Source organism: Calliphora vicina, chromosome 5, assembly GCF_958450345.1.
Source record: "Calliphora vicina chromosome 5, idCalVici1.1, whole genome shotgun sequence".
In the NCBI taxonomy this organism is placed as follows: domain Eukaryota; kingdom Metazoa; phylum Arthropoda; class Insecta; order Diptera; family Calliphoridae; genus Calliphora; species Calliphora vicina.
The window spans coordinates 85,895,284-85,917,586 of record NC_088784.1 but is presented as its reverse complement, the minus strand read 5'-3'; the positions used below and the strand labels follow the sequence as shown (position 1 = coordinate 85,917,586).

Genomic DNA, 22,303 nt, shown 5'->3' with positions numbered 1-22,303 from the left:
TTAAGCGCTTACTATCTTTAAATTTAAATAAAACAAAGTGTGTGTGAGATATCATCGAAAATTTGTATTCGTTTGAAAGCCTTGTCTATACCAGTATCTAGGGAATATAACATCCGGTAAATGTCCGCGGCTGTGGTGGGTGGCTAGCATCCATTTGGCTATTCCAGCCAAAAATTATCCTTTGTCCAACAAATTATTATTTTTTAATCACGTTAGCTTTTGAAATTTTGTCAGATATTATCTTTTCTAAATCATTAACATTCAACTGATATTTCGTTCAAAATGGTGACCGAAAAATTATGTGAAAAAATATTTAAAACTTTTAAAAAAATCTAATATGGACATCGCACTGTTTCCAAAACCATTAAACAGTATAAGACTTGAACATTGAAAGGAAACCTGGATCAGGAAGAAAAAAATGGTCTAACAGATATTGGTAAGGCAAAATAAGTCGAACAACTGTTTCGAAGAGCACCGAACACTTCTATCAGAAAAGCAGCTCGTAAAGTTAAATGCTCTGATTCCAAACCTAATGCTGGGTTGAAATAGTATAAAGTTCAAAAAGTCAATAAATACACATGTTGTCGATGATGAAACTTATGTTCTGGCAGATTTTTCACAACTTCCGGGTCAAGATTTTTATGTGGCTCGAGATAATGGTCAAGAACAATACCGGACAAAAAAAAACAAATAAAATTCCACATGAAGTTTTTGTGTGGCAAGCCATTTACAGTTGTGAGAAAAGGAGCCCAGAACATAGAGACATATACCAGGACATCTCCGTATATCACAAGAAAAAAGTCTAACGGGATAAAATCGCACGATCTTGGTGGCCTCTACATGAGATTACCATATCCGAAAATCGCTCGTGCATAATGCCCAATGTGGCATGAGCTATGAGGCATGTAGCGCCCTCCTGTTAAAACCTCATATCGTTGGTGACCATATCATCAAATTCAGGCCAAAATAAGTTGATAATAATCGAACTATAGCGCTCCCAGTTGACGGTGATAGCCTTCCCAACATCGTTTTCAAAGGTCCAAAATCCACACCAAACAGTGACTTTTTCAACACGCATTAGGCGTTCTTGGATTTCTTCCCAAATTCGAAAATTTTGCTTGTTCAGGTACCCACTCATCCAGAAATGGGCCTCAGCGTAAGATGGACGAATCGCACGGATTCACATTTTAATAAAACATTTTTAATATTTGCACGTGTTGCTCAACGATATATCCATCCATGGAGTTTTTTTCCAAAACAAACTGAATAAATGATAGCCAATTCCACATATGTAGCTTCAATAATATGGCCGCTATCAATGTCAAATTTCTGAACTTGCCTTAAACCTCTAATTTGTGATAAACAGGAATGTGCACTTGGCTTTTGTTTGTTTTTATTCCAACGTATTTCTATTTTTTTTTCAAACAATAACCTGGTATATTATTTTACCTCGAAATAAAATAGGCCAGTTAGAGGGTTAAGTTAGAAGAACAGATGGAGTAAAGAATGGTTCTTTCGATACCTGAAAATGTGCTTAGTCTGAATATAAACTCATGTCTTCATGTTTTCTCTTACGTAGGTTTTTGTAGAGGTTAAAAAATGTTGATCTATTTGTTGGATTGCCTAATTCTTGATCTCACATTAAAGCTAGTAATTTAAAAGTTTATCATGTTAGAAATTAGTTTTCTTTAGCAAATCATAATATTTCATAGAAAATCCGCCTTTAGCAAAGGAATGTCTGAAAGGATATCTCTTCCAATTTCTATAAATTTCTTAAAATACTAAGTTATGACGTGAGCGTTCCGATAGACGTTTAGACAAATGGACATAGCTAAACTGACTAAGAATTTTGTAAGGACCCATAATATATACTTTATTGATAAGCTGATGAATATCTCTAGATGTTGCATAAGGAACTACCCTTATTTGCAAATATTTCGATTCTCCCAAGGTTTAGGTCATCTAAAAAACAAATGCTGAACATTTGAGCAAAATCGGATAACGTTTAGAGCTTGTACAATTAATTTGAAGATTCCAGTTTTGGGTCAAAATAGCAGTATTTAAAAATCGTTTAAATTTTTTTTTGGAAAAATTTGACCCAAATCTAAAAAACTCAAATCCGATGTTGCTCAAATTGTCAGCATTTGATTTTTAGATGACGGGAAAACAAGACATTGTGAGCAGCTAAAATCTCAAAATTGGAAAGTTAAAGCCACCCTAATATAAACCAGTGGTCGGCACAAGCAGAACATGATACATAAGTGGCATTTTGATTGACTTTTTGATGCATAATGTCCAATTAATTTCCCTTTTAATAAATTGAAGGAGTTTCGCTCACAATCTTGTTGTGTACATCTGAATAATGGATAGCGTTCGGCAGCTGTTAGCTATGAGTGCCGACCACTGATATAAACCCTTATTCCCACTTCTAAATTATTCTTTATCCATTAAAAAATAAACAAAATATTGAAAAAAATAGTTAAACTAGCAGCTATATAAATGTATAGAAATTAAACAAAAAATCAAGTTAGCAAAATTTAACAAATTAATGGTAACAAAACTCAAATAAATAATTTATTATTATATTAATTGGATAAAATTTAACTAAAGATTACTAAGTAAATGAATTAAATGTAAAGAGCGAACGAGCGAGCTAGCGAACGAACAAACGCAACGAGCGGGCGTAAAAGAACAAACAAACGTATGAATTCAATAATGAATGGTTTTTTTTTGAATTTTTTTTTTTGATTTTGCAACTGTAGAAAAGTAAAACATCTTTGTTTAAAACAGCAACAACAACTGAATTGTGAAAATGTAGCAGTAGCACAGCATTCAAAGAATACAAATTACGAACTTGGAACAATATTTTTTTTTTATTTTTTTATTGGCTGCCATTAGACAGAACTTGAAGCATGAACTCAATCGAAGCAACTTTTACGTAGACATTCTAGTACTCTTTCATAATTCAGGAGAACAGCAAACATTGCGGAAATATGATTTCAGCTGTAACCATAATTTCAAACGAACTGTTGCACAGTGGTTATAAATCGAATTTTTTTATGCAAATTTAAATATGTATGAACGAATCGTAGAGGCCTTTGCACACTAGACTTTGTATTCCAATAGGATGGTTACATTTCACATTCATTTTCATAAAGCCTATGTCCTCCTCTACGATTCGTACATAAATCATTTTGCAATCGCAGCAGTAGTTTAGTAAATTCAGATTTATTACCACTTTTCTTTTCGATCGACCCCACTGTGTGTTGTTCCTGAGTAGGAGTTTGAGTGGCCGTAAAAGTTGTCGACAACTTACCGTAAATAGTCGACAGCCCAAACGGGTCGGGCTGCTTTCGATGACATTGAACTGCTAGAGGTGGCAGCAGCATTGATGACATTTGCAGTTGTTGCCTGGTGACTTGACATGGTAGTGGTGAATGTTGCCGTGGTGGCGGTCGATGCCGGAGCTATAGTTGTTGTTGAACAACAACATGATGAACAACAAGTGTCGGTCTGTTGCTGTTGGCTACAGTCATTTAAAGGTGTATAATTGCTGTTGCTGTTACTGTTATTGTTTTGGATGTGACTGAGACGCATGTGATTTATTTTGCGCACGCAATCACTGTCACAACTGTAACTCTTTTTCATTTTTTGATAGCGTCGACTGAATGCAGCACCAGGATACGCATTGACCTCACTACCAAATGCATATTGCGATGGTCGTATGATATTTTGGTTGCTATTGTTGTTACTACAAGAGCAACGTAAATTGGAATCTTCAGATGAACTCATAATAAGTGAGTACGTACGTGATTGTGGAAAATGACCACCCAAGCAACTGAGTTTTATTAGTTTTTCGATTTGATTTTCATGTTTTCATATTTTCGATTTAATGGAGATGGAAATAAATGAATATCATTAAAAACATCAACCAAAAAGGACATTTGGGTTCAATTTTCTTTTTATCATTATTTTTATTATTATTATTACAATATTATGATTCTTATTTTGCTGACTAAGTACTTTTGTTTTTTTCTTATTTATATTTTCATTAAATGAAATTGTAAATTTATGTAAATATTTCTATGAGTTTGTATGCATTTGTGTCTGGACAACCATAATCATTTTAATGTTTGTGTAATTTTTTGTGAAATAAATTAATTGAAAAAAGATTTATTTTTCTTTTTATGGAATAAAATGGCAAAGACTAATATTACTGGGAATATACTCAACAAAGACCGTATTGAGGTTTATATAAAAGGATTTTCTCAATAATTTTACAGAATAGCTTTACTATTAAAAGTATTTAAACAAATTTGTTTACATTGTAGTTAACTGGGTGTGGTATGTGTTTTCTTACAAAGTTATCACAAAGAATATTAAACAACATGTTCTTTATATATTTAAGAATTTTCCAACTAAATTTGACATAACAGTTGTCAAATCTGGAAATCTCTTAATAGTACAAAGCTTTTAATATATTTAAGTTCAACTGCGATGGATGTGTAAATTTTTAATACGATATGAAGGTGCTCTATACCAACCAATAACTTCCAAAGAAGCGAATTAGAAGTAGAAAAGTTTAAGCATCGTCACGAATTTATTGTTCCTTATTCTACAGGCTTTTAATGTAATGCAATAATGACTTCGACTTGAATTTTATTTTTTTGATGATTAGAAACATTGTTCCTACTCATGCAGTTTAGCTGATCGCATAAAGTTGATAATAAGAAATCGTGAGCTATCACTGCAAGTTTTGGGAACTGGAGTGATGTCAAAACAAGATAGACGTAGAACACCCCAAGGTGGGGTGATCTCTTCTATTATAAGTCTGATTGTTGTAAACTTGTACCAAGTTTGTGAACTTTCTCTACCAGACAGTGTGAAACATTTAGATATTTTTCTGGAGCAAAAATGTATCATGGAAGCTGTTCAGCATACAACACAGCGCTAAGAGGAATACGGTTGGTTGCTATAGCAAGATTTTCGAAGCAAAAAGGAACCTAAACCTTAAGTGGATGTACATCACAATAATACGTCCAATAATGACTAATAGATTTGTAATCTGGTGGACTGCAACAGGAAGGTAATATGTTTTAAAACTCCTGTACAGAATTCAGAGATCTGATGGCTGAAGAAGTTCACAGCTGACCATGGTCTGTCAATGGTTTGTCTATGGTCTGTCTATGATCAGTATGGTGGGTCGATTTTTTTCACGGAAATCGTATAGCAAAAATGCATTCTACGGAAAATTCTAAGAAGTTTTCCTAAAATCAAATCTATCTTGCGCATTTGGTCTTTTATCGAATGATATTTCAGTATTATTTTTTTTTTAATAGTTTTTTTTATTGGATAAAAGACGAAAGTCGCAAGATAGGATTTGATTTTAGACCTATGGTTTCTTGATGAAACTTTCTTAGAATTTTCCGTAGATTGCGTTTCTGCTATACGATTTTTTACTTTTTGATCGTTCATACAAATCGACCCAGCCTAATAATCAGTCTATGGTCTATTTATGGTTTGTCTATGGTCTTTCAATGGTATGTCTATGGACAGTCTATGTTCTGTGTGTGGTCTTGTCTATGGTCAGTCTATGGTCAGTCTATGGTCTGTCTATGGTCTGTCTATGGTCTTTCTATGGTCTATCAATTGTCTGACTATGGTCCCTCTGTTGTCTGTCTATGGTCTGTCTATGGTCTGTCTATGGTCAGTCTATAGTCTGTCTATGGTCTGTCTATGGTCTTTCTATGGTCTGACTATGGTCTGTCTATGGTCTATCAATGGTCAGACTATGGTTTCTCTGTTGTCTGTCTATGGTCTGTCTCTGATCAGTCTAAGGTCTATCTGTGGTCTGTCTGTTGTCTGACTTTGGTCTGTCTATGGTCTGTCTATGGTCTGCCTATGATCAGTCTATGATCTTGTCTATGGTCAGTCTATGGTATGTCTATGGTCTGTCTATGGTCTTTCTATGGTCTATCAATGGTCTGACTATGGTCTCTCTGTTGTCTGTCTATGGTCAGTCTATGGTCTTTCTATGGTCTGTCAATGGTCTGTCTATGGTCTGTTTATGGTCTGCCTATGGTCTGTCTTTGGTCTATCAATGGTCTGACTATGGTTTCTCTGTTGTCTGTCTATGGTCTGCCTATGATCAGTCTATGATCTTGTCTATGGTCAGTCTATGGTCTTGTCTATAGTCCTTCTGTCTATGGTCTAATAATGTTCTCTCTGTTGTCTATCTATGATCGGTCTGTCTGTGGTCTGACTATGGTCTCTCTGTTGTCTGTCTATGGTGTATCTATGATCAGTCTATGGTCTTGTCTATGGTCTATCCATGGATGGCCTGACTATGGCATGTCTGTAGTATGTATATGGTCTGTATATAATCAGTCTATGGTCTGCCTATGATCTTGTCTATTGTCTTGTCTATGAGAAATGAGACCTGCAGAGACGGCTAGGAAAATGAGACCTGCATATGATGAAGTACGACTTTAACAAATGAAATGAAACTGTCCTGTCCGGAAACTTTTCCTGGTAAAAGGAAACAGTCCAAGTGGTGGAATAATTAACTTAGAGACCAAAGGTCGACAGTAAGAAGGCTATTTAATAGAAGAAACTTACAAGAAAATCTTTTGATTAGAAGCTCTACAAAGGTACCAGGGAGATCTCAAAAGGGCGAACATAACATCATGGTTATCGTACTGTGAATCCATTGTGAATCCAACGACAGATGTATCAACCGAAAGTGTTTTCAAGTCAAGAACTCTCAACAATAGTCGAACCGTAATAACTGTTAATCTATCCTCTAGGGACACATTTCCCGTTAAAAGGAAATATTTGATGGAGTTAGGGACCAAATTTCAGCAGTAACACCGCAAAGTAAAAGGACATAAAGCTTATCGCCCATCAATGACGTCAGCGAGTTGTAAAGATTCTGCAGAATATTATCCAAGGACCCTAGTGTTATGTATAAATGTGGATGGCACATGGGCAGAATATAGTTCACATTAGTTGATACTTTTATTTTTGTATTGCAAAATAAAATCAGTTAGGTAGATGTTGTCGAAAGAATAAAACATTTTGGAAATAAATTGACATCAGTATAAGAGTTCAAATCAAAAATATCTTAGATGTTCTAATTCGATAAACCACATCATAGTTCCTGGGGAAGAGGTAGCATTTCGTAGCCTAATTCATGGATTTTTGCCATGGAAACCCTTTTGTGCATCCGATTGTGAGCAAAAGCTGTAGCCATATTGCGAAAAGCTTTCTCGTACCCAATTGATCATTCAAAATTGAAACCACTGAGCCACGTGAGATGCCTATATCTTCGACAATCTGTCGCACTATCAATCTCCGATCGGCCAACATCATATCGTGATTTTTTCAAAAGTCGCGGACTTTTTAACCCACCTTTGTATAAAGAATTATTAAAAATTTTTATTATAAAAACAATTCCTTAGAAAATGATTAGATGTGAGAGAATGAGATGGTCGGCGAATATTTACAAGTTCGTTCGTTACATTCATTACGTTTGTTTTTCAGCAGATTAAAATAGTTTTTAACAGCATGTTTTTAGTGTATGTTTTAGTTATTAAATGAGCTAGCTAAATGACATCTACTTTAATATTTAAAGAAAGCTACAGCGCGCTTTTCTTACTCAATATTAAGTAAATAAAGCTTTTTCGAGCTTAATTAAGTCTTAGATAAGTTAAATAATTTGAAAAGTTTATATATATTGTATATGTAGCTATATTTCAAAATATATTTAAATGGATTTAATAAGAAGATTGTTAGAAAGCTAAAAAAGATTTTTGGACAGACAGCTAAATAGTATTTGAAAAAAAAATGGAAGGATACTCATATACAAGTATAAGAAATTTGGGGGGAAAATTACTTAATTAAATTGGAAATCAAACTTTAGGTATTGGAAATAAATAACAAAAAGAAAAACTTACGCAATTTTTTCAGAAGGTGAACGCCAGGGTACATCATCCTCGATTTCATCATCACTTTCATCACCCTCATCGCCATCATCATTGCCGGATATACTAAATGAGGAGGAGGTGAACATATCAGGCACGGGTAAGATGGAAGGTCGTCGACTGCCTGCAAGGATTATAATTAAAAGCATAAGCAGTAGCATCATTATATAAACAGATTTTAAAACTAAATTTTCTAGTTTTATAAATAAAATGTACCTCTTCTTTGATTTAAAATATCCGGACTTAATAAATTGGGATTACCCGACTGTGGTAGTTCTAAATGATTTCCAGTTGTTAAAGAACTTGAGCCTACTGTTAAACCGCCACCACCTCCACCACCCACACCCGTATTTATACCCAACGTATTACCCATAGTCCCCAGTGTTGATGTACCTCCACCACCGCCTCCTCCGCTTCCCCCACTGCCACCACCCAAACTCAAGGGTATCGTCGTAGTGTTGGTGACAGTGGTTGTTGTCGTTGCTGCTGGCGTTTGCGTTGCATTTGTCGATGTTACAGCGGTATCTTTAAGATTCGGCTTTGAATCCGAGATTATCACAGATGTAGGATTATCTGATGCTAAAGAAAAATTCAAATTTCAAAAAAAGAAAGACAGACATTTGTAAAAATTTCAACATAATTGTTTTAAATGAATAAAACTTAGTTTATTATAAAAAAAATAAATAAAATAAAGAATTAATTGTTTATTGTTAATTAAATATACATACATAAGCACAGCAACATGCATAAACAAATTTTAATTAAAAAAAATATTTAAAAAGGGGTTAGTTTCTTTGTATTTGTTTCAGGGGATGTATTGTAATAGTGTTAGCTCCATTTTGTTAATATCTGGTTATCGGTTTTCGTAACGATATATTTCCAATTACTATAATTTTTCCAGGAAAACTGTCAGTATATCGTAACGATAAAAAATAAACAGAGATTGAGAAAATGGAACTTGGAGTATATAAAATTGTTTATTTGAATAAGTTTTTATAATGTTCAATAAAATATTTTTGAGAGGGAGGAAAATCTCAACTTGACTGACAGCCAATTTTAAGCCTCATTTTCCAATCAATTAAAATGGAAGAAACATTTTTACTACTCCCTATTCTTTCAACTAGCTTGACTTTAATTCTTCTCAAAGGAGGAATTCATACAAACACTCAAATGTGGTCGCAAAAAACTCTAAAACTAAGATCCTTAAAAACATTTTATTTTGAGCTTTAAAATCTGCAAATAAATTTTTTATTTATAATACGATTTATGGATAATTTCTATCAAAATTTGAACAAGCTGCTGCATTTTGTCTGTGTTTGACAGCCATTTACAGCAGACTACCTCGTGACTTGAGGAAAAATTTTAACACATTGACTGCCAAGGCACTATCAGCAAATAAGATGCTGGGGGCCACAGCATTTTCTTTGCGTAATCTCTTCAAAAACGTCAATATTGGAATTTAGGCTACTGTCAGTAATACTTACTGCTTAGAAACAGCTTTTTTTTATAAATAAGAGGGTCTTACGAAATGGCGAAAAGGATTTTTTTATGGGATACTGAGTTAGAAAAAATACTCAGCACAAGTTCAGAAAGTGATGAAGAATGTGAAGATCACAGTTTTGATGAGGAACTTCCAGACAACATCGAAAAAATTCTTAAAATCCAGCACTATTGTCTGACATGGCTAGAGAGAATAAAAGTCGTGTCGGACATATGTGACCGACGTGGCGTAAACGCATAGTTCAGTGTCACACATATGTGTCCGACGTGGCAGTCAATGTGTTAAAAAAGTGAATTTTGACTGTTCGAAAAAAAACATCACTCAAACTAAGGCTAAACTTGATAAATACTATGGGAACTTTGCACCATCAATTTCAGTGGTTTACTGAATTTCGTTGTCGAACGTTCTGGACTCCCAGTTGAGATCTCTACACCCGAAGGAATTGAAAAAATCCCAATATGGTGTTGGCCGAACGGATATAGATAATGCGATAGATTATGGAAGCCATAGGCATATCACATGGCTCAGTGCTTTAAATTTTCAATGATAACTTGGGTATGAAAAAGCTTTTATTCACAATCGAATGTCCAAAAAATGTTCAGTTTTCATGGAAAAAAATCATAAATTCGGCTACGAAATGATGTCTCTTCCACCCTACTCTCCGGATTTAGCCCCGAAATACCATTTCTTATTTCCAAACCTGAAGAAATGTCTCGGCGGAAAGAGATTTGACTCCAACGATGAAATCATCTCACAAAATTACATATTTTGATGACATCGACAAATCTTATTTTTTTGAAAGGGATAAAAAAAATTACAGAAATTATGGACAAAGTGCATAGAGCTTAATGGAGACTAGAGCTTAATGGAGACTTAATGAAAAATAAAATAATTTTGTATCCAAAAACCTCTGTTTCATTCAAAAAGTCACGGACTTTTTGACCCACCCAAGTATGTATATTGAAGGGTGTTTAATTAAGTTCCTCTTATCTTGAAATTTAAACAATGTGTGTGTGAAATATCATCGAATTTCTTTATTTGTTTGAAAGACCTTACGATGACATTGTGTATCAGGCTGAATTCGACCGATAGTATGGGTTATGTTGGTTTATTCGCATTGATCTGCGACTTAAGAAAACCCCACAAGAAAATGTCTAAAATCGCTCGATCTAGGTGGCCCGTTAACATCACCTCCACATGAGATGACCATGTCTTCAAATCGGTGGTGAAGAATGTCCAATGTTGAAACCACATTTCGTTGGTTTCTATATCACCCAATTCAGCCCAAAAGAAGTGGGTTGACCAATAGCGCTCGCCGTTGACGGTGATGGTCTGGCCAACAATGTTCTCAAAGAAATATTAAACGATGAAGACGCCAGCCCAAAATTGTCAACCAAACAGTGACATTTCCGGGATGCATTGGACGCTCTTGGATCTCATGAATGGGACGACCATAAAATCGACTATGCTAGCGGAACATTAACCGAACTGAACACATATTGTGATAAAACAATTTTATCAAGGGCATGTGTTGTTGAACGCTATATCCGGTTATGGTGATTTGGCAAAACAAACTGAATAAATGACAACCAATTCTACAGAGGTAGCTTCAACTGACGGAAGTTCGGAAGGCCCTATTGGAAGATCCTTTATTTGAAATATGTCGAGCAAAATTTATTTTAGAACAACCATATTTTGAATAAACAAGTAAGAGAGCTATATTCGGCTATGCCGAATCATATATGCCTGCCATTCACCTAATTAGACTTAAAAATATTTTTATTTAAACAAAATTCATTTTTTTTTATCTTTTTAAATAATTTTTTTTTTTAAATTGTTTTAACAAATTTTTTGTTTTTTTTTTTAAAATATTTATGACAAACAAATTTTATGATGAAAAAAAATTCGGGTTAAAAAATATTTTTCCCGATTTTGACCCATTGTGGGTCCAATTTACTATATACATCGTTGCAATGGACTTTGAAATATCTATCATTAGACATCCATATTGTCTATATTAATGAATAATCCAGATATACGTAGATCAAAAATAGGGCAAAAATCGAGGTTGTACCGGTTTTTTCAGTCATTTATGGGCCGATTTTGTCGATTTTAAATAGTAATTCCCGATATATTGATGTATGAATTATGTATGTAAGTTATTTCGGGGCTACGGACAAGGCTTTAGCTATATATAACGATCCAGAATATATATACTTTGTGGGGTCGCAAATGAAAAATGTAGAAATTACAAACGGAATGACAAACTTATATATCCTTGCCACTGATAGCGTAGGGTATAATAATCCAAGTTTTTTTAAAAATCATTTGGCAAATAGAATATGAACATTTGAAAATAGAACAGTAGGGTGACGCATATTTCGCATTTTTTGAATTTCCGATCTTCCGAGGTCTGAAATTATTCCTCTTCAACTACAAACCTAATGCTGACAATTTTAGCAAAATCGTAGAGATTGCACATTTTATTTGATGTTTTCGAGATTTCGGTCAAAGTAGCAGTATTTTTCTCATTTTTTTTTATATATTTTACATAATTACTGCGGTATTTAAGTACTAATAATGCCTTAACAAATTCCCACATTTAAGAAATTTTTTATTGTATTATTTTTTTTACATCTAAAAAAAGAAAATTACTTTTAAACCAGAAATTGTGTGTTTTACGTGCTTAACGCAAATAAACAATGCAAACACTTTAACGTTTAATTGTCGTTAAGATTATCATGTTGCTAATATATTTTCAGGTTTTAAGTTTCATTTCAAATGCAAATTAAATATAAGAAATCGGTTGCTCTGACTGAATAAAATTTACAAATATTAAGGATTAGTGTGTTGTATGTCGTGTGTGTTTTGTCATTTACATCATTTAGACATAGTTTATTATTAAAAAAAAGGAAATGAACGGGTTACAAAAGAGCAAACGGAAACCGGAAGCAAACATGCAGAAAAATGCAGCGGATATGCAAACACAAATGATTGTAAACGATTTGGAAACAAAAGCGATAAAGCAAGCTACATTATTACTACATGCACGCAATTGTAACAAACTAAAAAACAAAGAAAAACGGAAATGAAAAAAATTAAATAAAAATATTTAATTATTTGTAATTTACACACACGCAGGGTCTAAGGGGGTTGTTGGGGGTTTGGGGTGGTCATTTAAGGGGCTTTAAGGGTTTATTTTAGATATTTAAGGATAATTCCAAAACTATTTGATTTAAAATAACAAAGAAAACAAATTGTTTTATATAATTAAACCATAGAGAAATACACATAGAGCGGAAACTAGAAAAAAACTCATACAAATAGATTACTTCTGCACAGTGGCGCAGAATCGATTTTTTTTGGACATAAATCTGGCATTTCTAAACGGCTGTTCCGATCGGGATAAAATTTGACTATGGCGTAGTCATCGTTGTTTGTTGGTCTTATAAATTTGTTGGTCTTACAAAAAAAATTTCAAGTCATTATCTCAATTAGATTCAAAAATATGCCACTTTAAAAATCCGTCCTTCAAAAATATTGCACTTTTTTTACAATTTAATGTAACTAGTCAGAACCATTGACTTGTTGTTGAATAAAATATTATGAAATTTTATACAAAGTTTTTAATCCATTTCGCTCCGAGATAAAATTTTTATTTAGTTTTTTAAAAAAATAACTTTTTTAGGGAATTATGATCCCCTGAATGCAAATATCTGGTCAAAAAAAGCAAGTTCAAAATTTCGAATAGTTAAGTTTAAACATATGTGATGTCCCGCATTTGCATGTAAATCATGGTTTTTATGTTTTATGAAATAGTTACATATGTTGGCAATAATTCCTCATGTTTATTATTTTAATTTTATTTTTTTTACTATTTTTAATTAAAATTAATTTAACAAATGTCTATTTTTAGACACTTTTTTAATTTAATGTAATTGTATAAATTTGCCCCTAGCAACGAGGGAGAGCAGGATGGCCACGTCGGGATATAGGTTTTAATTAGATAAAAGATGAGACTTAACATTCATACCAAAATTTTTCAGAAATTCCACCTTTTTCACATATAAAAATTTTTTTGAAAAATTTTATTTTTACTGTTCTGAAAAAGTGCAATATTTTTGAAGGACTGAATTTTAAAAATGGCATATTTTTGAATCTAATTGAGATATTGAGTTGAAATTTTTTTGTAAGACGAAAAATGAACTTATCTAAACAAAAAAATTAGTTCGGAATAAATCCTCCTAATATTTGCAATGCTATTAAAATTTTGCTACAAATTTTAGTTATAGAAACTCAATAAATATTGTAATCTGTAATAAAATCTCAATAAAGTTTTCATCTGTTTTTAAATTTGTCATTCTAAATAACAAAGTGTAAAAAAATTGTCAAAATATGAAAGGAAATCCCGTAATTCCTAAAAATTGTAGAGAAAATTCCCAAAATGTTATTTTTTACAACTTTGGCCATAGGGTCCTTATTTCCTTTGGGGCTGGGAAAATACTTTGGGGATAAATAGAGAGCACATCAAGATTTCCAAAGCTGTTTTGCATTTTGTGATCTCAGCTTTGAGAATTTAAAACATGTGGCCCAAATTTAAAATTTTGATAAAAAATAGGTAAATTTTCGGAGGACGTAGGGGCGACACATTTGAAAAATAGGACATATTTTTCATACCAAAATGTTTTCCGTAAAGATACCTTCTAGAAAAACATAAAATTGTTATATGTTCTTAAAGAAAGTTTTTTTGTTTTAATTAAAAAAGAGTTAAGTCACTTTTTCGCCCAAAAAGCAGCAAAAATCTACTACATATTTTTAAAATTTTTAAATCGTTTAGTTTTGGTTCCATAATTGATATTGCTCTGAAATCTTTTGTACATTATTAGGAATTTAGTTGTCCAAATAACAAAAAAAAATCGAGTCCTTTTAGTCCAAAAGTACGACCTATATTTTTTAAAAAAGCGGACCAAAGTATAAACATTTTACAAGGCGCTATGGGGGCTAAAATTAGGGTACACTTTGAGCCCCCATAATGCTGTTCCTGGAGCATTTGTAGCATTTTTATAACTTAAACTCGAATACTCCTTTGCTACGCCCTCGTCAAATTTTATCCCGATCGCAGCAGCCGTATAGAAATGCCAGATTTATTTCCAAAAAAATTTTGATTCTGCCCCACTGTGGAGTGTTGTTTTTGTTTTCACATTGGTTTTTTAATTAATACTTTCTCACCACTTAGGTGTGGGAAAACTGAATTAGGTTTTTGACAGGAGAGTTTCCGATCTATGTGTATTTATCTATGATTTAAACATAAAGTTTATGCCTTCCAAAGTTATAAAACTTTCTATCGAAAATGTTGACAAAATTTGTCGACAAGGCATCGGACCTTACCCTTTCCAAATTTATTAAAACTTGCTACACAGTTTCTACAAAACTTAAAGTTACTCAAAAAATTTAAATTCGCTTTTGTTTGTCTATTATCGAGGTTCAAAGTTTAATTTTTAAACCAGTAAAATTGCTAAATTTCAATGGTATATAACTTTTTAACCGCTAAGCCAATAGGTTAAATATTGGTCTCTGTTTTGTACCAAAAAAATTGTCCTTGAATAAATTATAACTCAATACAGCTATCTTCCATTTTCTATATAAATGTCAAACTAAAGCGAATGTCGAAATTCTGAAAAACTTTAAATTTCACAAGAATAAAGATTCAAAAATTCATTTTTTATTTATAGCAACTTATATTTATGAAAAGTTTAAATTCATTGTTGAAATATTTATTTGGAAATTATCCTTAAATACTAAAACAGAATAAACGAGTGCTTGTTTGTTTGTTTTAAAAGGGAAAAGAGATTTTTCTTTGACCAGGGTAAGACTGACACTACTCTATAACAATTTACAGTTATTATTTTTGAATTAGGGAGAGAGAGACTTTTAGAAAAACAAAAACAAAAGAGGAACAGATACTATATGTAAAAGAAGTTTGAGTGAGAAAGAGAGAGAGAGAGAATGTTGGGTGTTCACACTCACGCACAAATAGTGTTGTAAAATCACATTCGGAAGAGGATTTAATATTAAGATGATGGAGTTGATGATTGTGAGGCCTTTCAGTGACAGGTGTATTACCGCCAACTGTATCGCAATGAAAATAACTATTTGTACTTTTATGGGGCACACGGACACAAACCGACGGTACCGGAACCTGAAACGTGTGCGATAATAATGGTGATTTTGGAATTGATGTTGTTGTAGTTGTTGTTGCATTTGTTGTTGTAGATGTTGCTGTTGGTAATGATGATGAGACTGGTGGTGATGTTGTTGTTGTTGTCGTTAATAATATTGTTGAATTTTTATTATTAATATTATTATTATTAGTAGTTGTTGTTGTAGTTGTAGTTGTTGGAAAACAGTCCATATTGTTATTCACATTATTTTTGTTGATGGATGTGGTAGAAGAAGAAGTTGTGATATTGATGATTGTATTATTGATGTTTGTTGTTGTATTATTATTGTTAATTGTTGTTGTTGTAGTAGTAGTAGTAGTAGCAGTTGTTGTAGTTGTTGCTGTTCTAACTAAATTTTAATGCATACTATTAATTATAAATGCATGATACACACTAAGCATTCTAACACACAGCCACACTTACGCCCAAACTCAAACCGACTGACAAACTGCCAGACTGTCTGGTTTGACATTCACACCAACTTAATGAGGAATGAGTAAAAACAAAACAAAACCTAATACAAATTACATATTTTACAAAATGAAAATAGAAACAGAAAACCAAAATATTATAGGGAAAACAAGTTGGTAAATACGAGATTTGTGGGGTTAAAATTGTGCACACCATATTAAGGGGAGATAATCCAGATTACAATTGTTTTCTATTAACACGATTAAATCAGATTTCAAATGGTACTTTATAAATGAATTGTTTTAGTTAAAAGTGTAAAACAAATTAAAATTTTTATATTGTTATCTCCATTTAAATTTAAATGTTGTTTATGATAAAATAAAATGGATTTATATGTTTTAATTAAAAGATGACTTATCATTTTGCTAAATTTATAATTATTTTACTCATTTCTATATTCGGCTGTGCCGAATCTTAAAAACTATTGGGGGTATGACTTAAACATGAGGGATTTACAATATATGGTGAATTTTTTGAACACGGTTTTTGTTTTTAATAACTTTTATGTAATTTTCAAGGATGCATATCCGTTATTTATTCGCTCTTAGTTATTTAACAATATAGTTCAAATAACAACCACCATAGTGGGGAGGGTATAATGCGTTTGTACAGATGTTTGTAACGTCCAAAAATATTAGTCTAACACCCACCTTAAAGTACACCGATCGACGTAGAATCATTTTCTGAGTCGATTAAACGATGTCCGTCCGTCCGTCTGGTCGGCTGGCTGTCCATGTAAACCTTGTGCGCAGAGTACAGGTCGCAATTTTGAAGATGTTTCGATCAAATTTGGTACATATTATTTTTTCGGCCCGGACCAAGCCTATTGAAACTGGCTGAAGTCGGTCCATTATTTCACCTAGCCCCCATATAAATGTCCTTCCGAAATTGGATTTTATCGGTCACAAATGTTTAATTTATAAATGTATCTCCACAAATTCCGCTCCAAATAAGTTTTATATATGTATACAAATATCACCAAATTTTGTTACTATCGGTCCATAATTAGTCATAGCTCGCATATAGACCCGCTTCCGAAAATCACTTTAACGTGCATAAATCGATTAAAAATGTTGGTATACTCACAAAATTCAACATAGTTACCTTTAATATAGACACAAATCACACGACCTAATTTAATGGTGATCGGTCCATAATTGGTCATAGCCCCCATATAAGGTCCACTTCCGAAAATCACTCAAAAATATAAATTATTGAAATTTTAAAAGAAAAATGTTTTTGCTCTTTTACATAGTGTAGGGTATTATATGGTCGGGCTTGACCATACTTTCTTACTTGTTTTTGCTTCGAAAATGTCGGATTTTGTACCAACAAAGCGTCACATGCGGGAAGTTTTGCTTTACTTCTTTAATTTGAAAAAGGGCTTATGGTGAATGTATTCCATCGGTTTCAACGTTCATCTCTCGCACGTTTGTGGACCCAGGCCAGCCAAAAAAGTTTGAAGACCATGAAGAACACTTAGGACCACAAGGATTCATAGAAAAATAGGCAAATTGGGTAACATACGATTTTAAGTCGAGATACCTTGAAAGACGATTTTGCATGTCCGATGTGATCTATTACGATACTCCGAAGCATACGATATCATACGTGATGCCCGAAGAACCATCCGAACCGACACCACAGCCAAATATCCATGGCGCTAATGTAATGCGCTGTTTCTGGTGGGAGCAAAAGGATTCTTTCTATTATGAGCTGCTGAAATCTAGCCACACCATCTAATTTGAAGCGAGCATTTGCCGAAAAACTCCCAGAATATGTGGCCAGACATGACACCGCAATATTCCATCATGACAACAGGCGGTAACATGTTACAATACCTGTTAAAAGGTATTTAGAATGAAGTGGTTAGAAGGTCTTGCCACACTCGCCTTAAAGTTCATACCATCCGGCTATATATTTGTTTCGATCGATGCAGAACGCTCTCTCTGGGATACGCTTCACTTTGTAACAGATTATTCGATATGGGCTTAATTCGTTTTTGGCCTCAAAAGATGAGCAGTTCTTTTGGCTCGGACTTCATATGTTGCCATAAAGGTGGGGAAATGTATAATAAATATGTATTGTCAAACTCAGCAAGAGCAATTTAAAAATGCTACCATACGAATTGAAGCCGCATGTCCAAAGTGATGCTTGAACGCTATTAAAGAAAATAATTTTTGCACCGAATCATTACTTGTGATGAAAACTGGATCCATTATGATAACCCGAAGCGTGAGAGATCGTATGTGCAGGCCGGCCAACTAGCAGAATCGATACCAAAGCTAAATACCCATGGCGCTAAGGTAATTCTCTGTATTTGGTGGGAGCAAAAGTGTTCTATCTATTATGAACTGTGCCGAACGCAATTGATTCAAATATGCTTCACTTCAGAACAGAGTATCGGAAATGGTCTTAGCCTCAAAAGATGAGCAGTTTTTTTGCTTCGGAATCCATATGTTGGCAGAAAAATGGGAAAAGGTCATATTTAACAATGTCCAATACTTTGAATAATATTATATTGTACAAATATTTCAAAATAAAAGCTAAAAGTTTGAAAAAATCCTCCCATTTTTTAGTCACAAAGGAAACGTTTGTAATCACAAATGCTATTAGCAACCCTGATAGAGGAAAGCCCTCAATAACTATCAATGTTTGTTGACTTCTATTTGTAAGAATTGTATAAGCAACAACAACGCTTTATATCATTGATGCCCATTTCATAGCACAATTGTGCGAGCTAATCACACACATATTCTTATTCTCTTTTGTTTAGTCGTCACTGAGACACCGACGAATGCACATGCTAAGCTGTCAACAAGTTTTTCAGATTTTAAATGATTTTAATCACAACAACGTAATAAAATAAGTAAAAAAAAATTTTTAAAATATTTACAAATTCGCCTAAAATGATTAATATCGAACTCACTTGACTTGATTATTGTTAACAAATAAAGCCTTAAAAATATTGAGATCTTTTATTTAGTTCACTAAACTTTTCTTTCAGTGGAACTCTCTTTTGCTCTTCAACATAAATACAGTTTTAGCTTTGGGCATCCCTGCTTTATATATATTGAATTGTCAGCAAGTGTAATAATTTAAGTGTTTAATTTGTGTCTGTTTATGATATCGCTCGCATATATATATTTTTAAATTGGTGTGTTTATTTATGAAGGGTATATAAAAATATATCACTGCACAATGAAATAAAATGCACTTTTGCATTTTCTTATTCACCCACTTAACGCTCTTTAATATCACTATTACCGACATCAATACTATTAAACGTGGAATAAAAGTAATCGCATTTTTCTATAAACTATATGAAACGTTAAGGTATTTATTTTATGGTATGTTGTATTACTATTACTACAAGAATTCCTAAGTATTTAATATTCAGATGCGCGTTTTTTATTTAATATTATTATGCATTAAAATTATCATTAGAGTGTCATTTTAATGCGATTCTGTTACTGTCAGCACTGTAGCGTAAAAATACATTTACACACATTTTAAATAAGAGAACGATGAAGTTTTATAATAAAAAAACCATTAACGTGTTATTTAAAATAATGAAAAAAATAGAACTAAAATCATTATACAAACAGCATCAAAAATGAGTAAGCACCAGTGAATTTTTTGATTTTTTTAAAATTATGAAAATCATTATAGTCCGAGATTTAAATCTTTTTTTTCAGAACCGAGTCTGTTATTTAGCTTAATGTCCAACAAACCGAAACTTTTTAGATGGGCGTCACTAAGTAGTAGCAAAATTCTTAGAATCATAACCGATATTATGATGTATATTCATGTTCGTAAGTTATTTGAGGTCTTCGGAGCGATCTCAAGAATATGTATGTGCTTAATGTGGTACCAAATTGAGGTACCTGTACACCCTCAATTTCTATTTAATAGTTTCTCTTTAAATTTAATTATTTAAAATTTAATTTAAAAACGTTTTCAAAAGTTTAATTAATTATATTTAATATGATAAGAAAAATCTTATAAATTTCATAAAAAATTTGAAAATTAATATACATAAATTAATTTAAATAAATTAAAAATTTCCTATGAAAATTGATTTCAATTTAAAGTGTGGAATTTCTGGTGAAATTAATATTTTAATTAAATAATGTATGTATGTGTAATGCAAATGTCGAGTCCAAATATGTAAATGTATTAAGAAAGCCAAATGTGTCTGTTAATAAAAGAGACCAAATTTGTATAGCAAATATGGCTCTCTTACATAATAGAGACAAATTTTCTATAGAAAATATGACATTTTTAACATAAGAGAGTAAATTTTCTATAGAAAATATTACTGTCTTGCATAAGACAGAGAATATTTCTATAGAAAAAAAGACATTCTTGCAAATGAGCGTAAATTTTTTATATGAAAGTACATTTATAGAAAATATGACTCTATTGTATAAGATAGAACATTTATTATAGAATATAAAACTCTCTTGAATAAGAGAACAACATTTATTATAGAAAATATTTCTCTCTTGAATGAAAGATTAACTATTCTATAGAAAATTTCACTTTTAAGCATAAGAGAGTAAATTTTCTATAGAAAATTTCAGATTAAAGCATGAGAGAGTGAATTTTCTATAGAAAATATGACTTTCTGTCATAAGAGTGAACATTTTCTATAGAAAATGTGACTCTCTATCATAAGTGAGTAAATTATCTATAGAAAATATGACTCTCTGTCATGAGAGAGTAAATTTTCTATAGAAACAATGACTCTTTATCATTAGAGAGTAAATTTTCTATAGAAATAATGACTCTCTGTCCTAAGAGGGTAAATATTTTATAGAAAATATGACCTTCTGTCATTAGAGAGTAAATTTTCTATAGAAAATGTAACTCTCTTGCATGAAACAGTTAATTGTCTATAAAAATTATGAATCTCTTGCATGAAATAGTAAATTTTCTATAGATAATATGACTTTCTGTCATAAGAGAGTAAAATATGACTCTATCTCATATGAGAGTTAATTTTCTATAGAAAATATGACTCTCTCATAAGAGAATAAATTTTCTATAGAAAATATGACTTCCTGTAATAAAAGAACATTTATTATAGAAAATATTTTTCTCTTGAATGAAAGATTAACTATTCTATAGAAAATTTCACTTTCAAGCATAAGAGAGTAAATTTTCTATAGAAAATTACAGATTAAAGCATGAAATAGTAAATTTTCTATAGAAAATATGACTTCTGTCATATGAGAGTAAATTTTCTATAGAAAATATGACTCTCTTGTATGAAACAGTTAATTGTCTATAAAAATTATGAATCTCTTGCATGAAATAGTAAATTTTCTATAGATAATATGACTCTCTGTCATAAGAGAGTAAATTTTCTATAGAAAATATGACTCTCTGTCATAAGAGAGTAAATATTCTATAGAAAATATGACTCTCTGTCATTAGAGAGTAAATTTTTTATACAAAATTTGACTCTCTTGCATGAAACAGTAAAATTTCTATAAAATTTATGAATCTCTTGCATTAAGTAGAGAGTTAATTTTCTATAGAAAATATGACTCTATCTCATCAGAGAGTAAATTTTCTATAGAAAATATGACTCTATATCATCAGAGAGTAAATTTTCTATAGAAAATATGACTCTCTCATAAGAGAATAAATTTTCTATAAAAAATATGACTTCCTGAAATAAAAGAACATTTATTATAGAAAATATTTTTCTCTTGAATGAAAGATTAACTAGTCTATAGAAAATTTCACTTACACTTACAGAGAGTAAATTTTCTATAGAAAATTTCAGATTAAAGCATGAAATAGTAAATTTTCTATAGAAAATATGACTCTCTGTCATAAGAGAGTAAATTTTCTATAGAAAATATGACTCTCTTGCATGAAACAGTTAATTGTCTATAAAAATTATGAATCTCTTGCATGAAGTAGTAAACTTTCTATAGAAAATATGACTCTCTGTCATAAGATAGTAAATTTTCTATAGAAAATATGACTCTCTGTCATTAGAGAGTAAATTTTCTATAGAAAATGTGAATCTCTTGCATGAAACAGTTAAATTTCTATAAAAGTTATGAATCTCTTCCATGAAGTAGTAAATTTTCTATAGAAAATATGACTCT

General features: G+C 32.0%; 1 protein-coding gene across 2 annotated transcripts in view; it reads right to left on the bottom strand.

The window, feature by feature from the left end:
* The window catches only part of SLO2 (slowpoke 2), a 232,739-nt gene that overhangs the window by 43,087 nt on the left and 167,349 nt on the right, over positions 1-22,303 (bottom strand). For both annotated transcript variants that reach the window (XM_065513504.1, XM_065513503.1), the window contains exons 14-15: positions 8,199-8,561; positions 7,956-8,106 (exon numbers count right to left, since the gene is read on the bottom strand). In XM_065513504.1, coding sequence (XP_065369576.1) covers positions 7,956-8,106; positions 8,199-8,561 — 514 coding nt within the window. The remainder of the gene's footprint in view (positions 1-7,955; positions 8,107-8,198; positions 8,562-22,303) is intronic.